General features: G+C 42.2%; 1 protein-coding gene across 2 annotated transcripts in view; it reads right to left on the minus strand.

The window, feature by feature from the left end:
- Positions 1-575: 575 nt before the first annotated feature.
- LOC139915640 (polypeptide N-acetylgalactosaminyltransferase 10-like) overlaps positions 576-5,372 on the minus strand; it is a 101,753-nt gene continuing 96,956 nt past the window's right edge. For both annotated transcript variants that reach the window (XM_071904308.2, XM_078286892.1), the window contains 3 exons: positions 5,075-5,191; positions 3,470-3,619; positions 576-740 (listed from right to left, as the gene is read on the minus strand). In XM_071904308.2, coding sequence (XP_071760409.2) covers positions 576-740; positions 3,470-3,619; positions 5,075-5,191 — 432 coding nt within the window. The remainder of the gene's footprint in view (positions 741-3,469; positions 3,620-5,074; positions 5,192-5,372) is intronic.

Consider the following 5,372-nt stretch of genomic DNA (forward strand, 5'->3'; position numbering starts at 1 on the left):
CAAGAAGAAAAGTCTTCAATTCAAAAATTCAGCCTTGGGGTTTCGGCCCAAAACTCATACTGGTCGAACTCTACTACCTACGTACCTGCATGCACACATACATACACACCCGGTTACATACAGTATATACTGTATATAGATGTACATGCATGCATAAACACACACATCCCCACCTACTACATTCATACTGTTGATGAAGAAATGGAAAAGTACCCATACTAAGCAACATCCCTATATTCTCACTTAATGTATAATCTTTGACCCATATTTATATCTCAAGTGCCTAAAACTCAAGAATACTGAATAGTGCTCAGCAGTAATTAATCTATTCATGACAGGAAATCCGTTTGTTTCAGACATTTTACAGCATAATTAAAAAAGCGGTTCGGGCAGCAGTTCCATCCAGAAAACCTTAACCTTGGACGATGACACCCTGAGCATTCAGCAACTCTCTCTCTCTACAAAACGGTCGGTAGAGCGAGAGTAATTACCGTACGACTCACCTAGTCAAAGGCGATCACCGTTTAATGACCTCGTTCTTCCAGGAGAAGCGTCGCTCGGGCCGTGCGGCGGCCTCAGTTGTTCCCGCGGTCGAAGCGCTCCAGCACCGTGGCGTTGGTCCTCTCGAACAGCCACTGCTGGCTGGGAGAGCCGGGGTCGCAGGAGTTCATGAAGACGCGGCGCTCTGTAGGGCTGCTGTCGATGCAGCTGTTGCTGACGGGGTGGTACAGGCTCTTGTCCTGCAGGAGGGAGGAGGGGAGAGACAGAGAAGCCCGGTTTGCATGGGACTAGTACAAGGGCAAGAAATTCACTTTTTTTGTTCCCGTTGATCTGATTTTTAGGAGCATTTGGGTCCTTTTTTTGGACAATTTTCATGAACTATGCAATAATAAACCTGCATGTGCATATTGGCAAACAATCACTCAATTTGTACCAGTAAGATTTGTTTTATCATAATAATATACCAAACGTCCCACACTTCTTTCCCACTGCTGGAAACTGGCAGCAGGCCTTACAGAACAAGATGGGGCTGTTTTCCCCTTTCTGTCCCCAGCCAGTCCATCTTCCTTCCTCCAACTCTTGAGGTTTTTTTTTTACAGTATTGGTTGTTTTATTTTTGTTGACATAATGGTTTGCGGGAGTCAGCATTTTCTTCTACTGCTGGCTGCTTGGGTGCCACATTTTCTACCGCCTCAGGCTTCGTGCTCGACGGACAGTAGTCGCATTCAAGTGTGAAAATTTGACAACTTAACGAATAAAATGTGAACTGGGGGGAAACAGGGTGAAATGCAAAAAAAGCTAGGCTACTCCTAATTATCAGCGTCACTTTTTTCCCACTGATTTTTTTCATTTCACAGGAATTTTAGGAACTTTCAAGAACATTTTTGGCCCGAGCCGCAGCTAATATCTGATCCTGGACCTGTACAATTAATTTTGTGAAACACATTCTCATAAGATAATGAAATTCGCTATAATCACTGATGTCCTGGATACAGTTTTATGAGGCCCGATTTTAGCAGAGCAAAACCTGAAGTTTGTGTCGAAAATGCATTGAAACATTTCCTCTATAGATTTCACTACTGCCTCCATTATTTATGACAGAAATCATCGAGAAGAAGGAGAAGAAAGAAGAGAGTTTCATTCGCACAGGATTAGTATTACTCTGTCTCCCCCCACAATACAGCACATCATTTGCGCTGGAATTTTTACTTTACAAATTAGAAACATGGCAGATTCACACACGAGTAAAATCACTGACGATCTCTGTAATTATCACAAATGCGTGGATGTCTGCAGGTGATATGAGTCCTGCACCAACAGGGCTAAAAGAAGCAGAGAAAGGCAAGAACAAAGAGGAGGTAAACATGGCAAGAAATTGGCTTTTCATTGCAAAGTTACAGACAGAGTTTTTGTCATTCTGTCTCTTGAATGATCCTGTCACTGAGGTAAAGTTATCACATAGAGACAGACTCACCGATAACATCAACAAGCTCAAAAATGTCACAATATGATATTATGGCATGGTAAAAATCCATATTAAAACACCTTTGGAAACTGTTTTGAACTGATATCAGAAAGATATTTAGTTCCTGATTTCACAAAACGATGCAGGAAGCAGCTACTGATGCCTGCAGTCGTCTGTGCTTTCATTCTGGCTCTGTATTTACACGGGTTACACTGGTGCAGGCCATCGAATCAACATCTATTCAGCGTCTAAATGTTTGCAGGGTATTCATGAGTCACTGATACAAAACAAACAGCTTCTGGCAAGCAATATGAGAAACATTTAATTTAATGTAAACATTTAATTGCTGTAAACCATCTTGCAGTGCCCTTCATTTCTGCTTTTGAAAGCGAGCATCGTGTTCTTGAACTTGTTAAATAAGCACAGATCTGTATGGAAAACTCTCTCTGATAATCTGAACAAAGAGGGCTGAGAGTTCGTGACTGAAGTTATGTCCTCGCTCAAATATGGTAATAAACATAGAAATTGAATAGATAGAACTGTGCTTCAACTGTTTGCCATGGTAATTTGGCTAATACAGCATAAAATAGCGATTATGGAATTTTAAGGGTTAGTTGCTATGGTGACAATGCAAATCTGGGCATTAAGGCGTAAAATCTGCCACACTGCTGTGCAGACGAGTTAGCAAACCGTCAAAACTCAACTGAAAGCTGCTGTTAATGAAACATTATCAAAGATTGTGCTTTTCTCTCTAGCTCTTCTAGTCAACATTATCATATTAGCAAACCCAGCTGGTAAGCAAACAGGTACCTTTAACTTACTATATAGCCCCTTAAACACTACTAACGTAGCTTAGTCTACCTTTAGTGGAGAAGAAAAGTTTGCTTTCACTAACGGACATCTGCTGAAACAGATTAACTCAGCTATAACCACTTCCACTAATTGCACAGATGTCAAACTTCTAACATACTAAAAAAGACAGCAACGTGACATGAAATACACTCTTACTCTTGTCATACACCAATACCATCATCTCTCTTCATTTCACAAATACATCTAAAGTTATTGCTGCATTGTTAGCTACAGTGAAATATAGTGAGTATATACCTAGTGTACCTAGTGAGTTAGTACGTTGATAACTGGATGCATTCAGTTTCTGTCGCTGTCTTGTATTATTTTGAACTCGCCTTTGCAAACAGACGCCAAATGCCATTTCAGTTCAGCCCACACAATTGAGAATTGACACTAGTTTTGCTTTATGTGAGAGAGAGAGAAAGAGGAAGTGTGTTTATAATTCCTGAATATTTCCTTATATTCAATTAAATGTTTAACAGACGGTCACCAAGTTGAAAATATGTTATTCACTAATCAACAAAAAATTGCTTAGTTGACCAAAACAGACACACCAGAATATCTGACTAATTGAAAAAGAGGGTGAAGCCGTAAACACTTCCATTAGCCCTAAGGTGCTAACACCTGTGTGTCCACTTCCTCCTCCCGTACCTTCCTGTAGCGCCACAGCTGGTTGCCCTTCATGCCGTGGCAGTCGTACAGGGTGACGGGGCTGTTGTGGGAGATGGCGTCGAAGCAAACCTTCCTGGTGTGCATGGGGTCGCCCACCCGGATGTCCTCCCTCCAGCCGAACGTAAACACCTGCAGGGAACGCACCGCAACTGTATCCAACGTCAAATCATCTTATTAACACACAGAGACGCTTTCTTCGCTTGGAGTATGGCTGAACTGCTTTAAGTCCAAAACCAGAAATCGTCAGACTGTGTTAAGTTTTAGCTTTATTCACTTAGATTCTTGAAGAGCTTGACTTGGACGAGAAAATTAGCTCACTGCAATTTTGAAAGCTCATCATAAACCACAACTCAGGCCTGGTTAGTGAAGGTTTTCTGAACATTGTCAATGTAAACAAGTGAAACATGTCGTCCCCCACCGATAATGCAGGAAAATCCATCCTCCCTCCAAGTTTTGTCAAAGTCGGACCAGTGATGTAGCAGTTATGGCCTTTCAAATTCAGACATTTTGCCCTTTAATTATAGCGCACTCATGAGTATAATTTTTTAACCATCAGAACACAGTGCCAAATTGCATCATTCCTCTAAATTTGGTCAAAAGACACCAGTGGTGTATGAAATATCATGTTTGAGTTAAAGATTTTGCCCTTTAATTACAGCACCCCCTTTAGGTTAATCTGTGTGAAATGTTACATGCTGAAACAGTGTGAAGATGCACCAAACCTCCAAGTTTTTTCAAAATCAGGCCGGTGATGTGTGAGACATCACCTGATGTCACAGTGTTTCAGTCAAATTGTAATTACAGATTGGAGCTGTTAAGTGTTTTTGGTAATTATATGTGGCAAAAGTCACCGCCAGAAACCCATATTCAGTGCAATCACTAATCACTGTGCCATGTGCATCTTTTCAGCGGACTGCCTGGTTGTTTGTTGAGAAACTGGGGAATCAGACAGATTGTTTCCCTTTCACTTTCAAGTGTGTACAGATGTAGTGATGCTCTGCTGCACTGCTGCTGCACTGACTCCGTCCCCAAGAGGAACTGTTTAGAAACAAGCACAGATCCTGTACAGACCCACGGTGTGTGTGTGTGTGTGTTCAATTCTATGCACTGAAGCACTGCGACACGGTTCAATTACCTAATTCCACTAACGTTACTCAAATACCACAAGGTAATAACGTTACCTACTGTCAAAGTTTGTAGGGCAGCAGAAGACGACTTACTATTTACAAATCCGTTACTAACACAGGAGAGTTTGGAGCAAATTATGGAATGTTAAGTTTCACTTTTGTTTTCACACTGTGGAGACTGTGGAGCATCTCCAAATGACAAACATGACATGATGCGGCCATCAGAGATCGATTTAGATCAATTTCTATACACTGACCAACTTGATTTTGTGCCTCTGTATGGGAAACACTGCATCTCACAGTCAAAGACGTCCTCTAGAGGCCATCTGACGAAGCACATCATCTCACTAAGCGTTACCTGACTGACTGACCTGAACTTCCCTTGTGATGCCCTTAAAAATAAACAAAAACACAGATTTTGCATCATACCACAAACCTCCTGAGACATTTCCCTCACCTGTCCGTGGCTCCAGCCCGTCTCGCTGCGCCCCTTCACACAGCTCTCCAGGCGGATGGGGCTTCCCGACACAAAGTGCTTACTCTCCATACACATGCCGCTGCCCACGTTATGTACCTACAACACACACACACACACACACACACACACACACACAGTCACAAGGTATTCCAGAGAGCTGAGGAGTCGTCTGTCCTGTGTAAAGCAAGGCACCAACACTGCCAGGGTTTTTTGGTAATACTGCCATCGTAGAAGAGGCAGAGATGCCAATTTCTCCACCGACAGCAGCCTCAAAAGA

This window comes from Centroberyx gerrardi, chromosome 11, assembly GCF_048128805.1.
Source record: "Centroberyx gerrardi isolate f3 chromosome 11, fCenGer3.hap1.cur.20231027, whole genome shotgun sequence".
In the NCBI taxonomy this organism is placed as follows: Eukaryota; Metazoa; Chordata; class Actinopteri; order Beryciformes; family Berycidae; genus Centroberyx; species Centroberyx gerrardi.